Source organism: Lipotes vexillifer, unplaced genomic scaffold, assembly GCF_000442215.2.
Source record: "Lipotes vexillifer unplaced genomic scaffold, Lipotes_vexillifer_v1.1 scaffold584, whole genome shotgun sequence".
NCBI classification, from domain to species: Eukaryota; Metazoa; Chordata; class Mammalia; order Artiodactyla; family Lipotidae; genus Lipotes; species Lipotes vexillifer.
Window position 1 is genome coordinate 1,210,083 of NW_006783036.1, and position 2,093 is coordinate 1,212,175.

At 41.4% G+C, this 2,093-nt stretch overlaps 1 protein-coding gene across 3 annotated transcripts in view; it reads right to left on the bottom strand.

Moving 5' to 3' along the window:
* Positions 1-315: 315 nt before the first annotated feature.
* KLC1 (kinesin light chain 1) overlaps positions 316-2,093 on the bottom strand; it is a 29,749-nt gene continuing 27,971 nt past the window's right edge. For 2 of the 3 annotated variants that reach the window (XM_007455597.1, XM_007455595.1), the window contains exon 13: positions 316-590. In XM_007455597.1, the coding sequence (XP_007455659.1) occupies positions 585-590 (6 nt within the window). In that variant the 3' untranslated portion in view covers positions 316-584. Of the gene's footprint in view, positions 591-1,280; positions 1,332-2,093 lie in introns of all 3 variants that reach the window. The other variant, XM_007455596.1, reaches the window with a different exon arrangement.

Here is a 2,093-nt window from a genome sequence, read left to right on the forward strand (position 1 = left end):
TCAGTTGGAGTGAGTTTATTAGAAGTTAGAAAGACACAAATACACAAATCACTGAACACTTAAAGATTAGTAGAGAAAAGCAGAATTGCCAAAACTTCACACAAAGACTACACAGCAAATTCTACTTGAGCACGATCCTAAGGGGAGCGCCCAGAGCCCAGGGTGGTCCCACCAGGTCTCCAAACACGACAGGAGCAGCACATGCCCTACTCTGACAGCCTAGGTAGTGTCACAGTCACCATCATGCCACTGCAGTAACACCTGGGAGATACTACTAACTACCTCTTATCAAAGTGAACAGCTAATTGCTCTTAGTTTTTAAACTCATGTATTACACAGTAAATGGTTTTATTAACACAGTTTATATTACTAAGTACATATCTGGCAAAGCTACATGTATACAGAGATAAGGAACCCCCCAAAAGGACAGCAGCACCAAAGGAATGGCCAGTCACAGAGAGGTGTAGCTCTGACAAGAATCCTAGGGGATTGCTAAACACAGCAGTCAGCACTGGAGAGAGAAGAAAAGCTGGAGGAGATGCCGCCCATCATGCAGGAGACAGTGTGAGTGTCACACAGGGCAGCTAGGCCTGTTAGACAGAAACGGAGAGAGAAAGCCCAGGTGAAACTCATGAGAAAAGAGCCAGTTTCCACGCAGCACAGCTTGGCTTACAGTATTTCTAGGTCACAAAATCTAAGCAGCATTTTTACCGCTTTAGTATTTGGAATTACCTTCTGTCTGCTCCTGTCAGCCCCGTATGAAACAGGTACTGGACCTTATGTTACATTTTACATAATCTAGACTAAAATCACTCCTAATCCTCAATAAAATAAAATTCAACATTTTTAGAGCACGGACTGGCACCGTGCTAGAAATCTCCTTGATACTTACAATAAAAAGGTTTTCAAGTTACTGTACATAAGGAGACTCTGAAACAAAAACCATCGACAGTGACCAAAAGAAAGACTGCTATGCACAGGAAGAGTGCATTCATTAAAGAGATTTAACTTTATCAGAAATCCTCTTGCATAGAACTAAACTATAAAGTTCTCTCTGAAATCAGAAAGGACTTTCTCTGAAGAACACTAACATTTTAGACATTTCAGAAATGTTAAGAAACACTGACTTTTAAAGTTTATAGCACATTTTAAACATGCAGTTGATAATCCAAAATAAAATTAACTAGAAAAAGGATTTCCGAAGCAGCAACGCATCCTGGGTCCTGGCAGATTGGAAGCCCCAGACCGCGGGGACCTGAGCCCCGCCCGCGCTGACTCACCATGCGACGCTGAGCAAGTCATTTAACCAGCCCGAGCTTCATCTTTCTCATCTTTAAAATGGAAAAATAAAACTTGTTACCAACTCCCCACCAATGCTGGGAGGACAAGAAAACACAAGTTCTTGCTGCTCTTTAGAAATAGAATGTTAAAATGTTAATATAATTCTATAAATGGTACAACTCCTTGTGTTCATTTCAAAATTCAGTGCTACTCTTTAGTAGTACTATTTGTAATATTCCTGTACTAGATACTCCGCAGAATATGGAAGAGTAATTTCAGTCAGATTCCAAGAGCATTTCATACACTTATCCACACACACTCACTCTCCCCACCCCCACCCCACAAGGCAGGCTGGGCTGGGCTGGGGGAGCAGCACCTGGAGGGGAAGTGGGGCGCTGGAGCAGGTAGGTCTGCCTGCCCTCCTTGCTCTCACCAGCTGGGAACCTGGCCCCTGACAACCAGCAGGAAGGACAGCACAAACCCACCCAAACAAGGTGGATTTCTACTCAAAACAGACTAGAGGGTTGGGAGGTTTCACTGTATTCCAACACTTTCAGAAGAGTCTAGATCGTTATACTGCCATGAAAGAATATTTGCATCAAAAAACTGGGTTTCTGAACAAAAATTAACAGTATAATGTATTGGTGAAGAATTATATGGCAGTAATTATCATCTATGGATTTCAGGTGATTTGGTGTTTTTAAATTCTTCTTTGGTTTATTCTAGTTGTCTTCCTAGTTTAATTTTTATTTTTAAAAAATTACATTATTTCTAATTAACAGCTACCTCATTCCCAGTAATCCTGGGAAAGA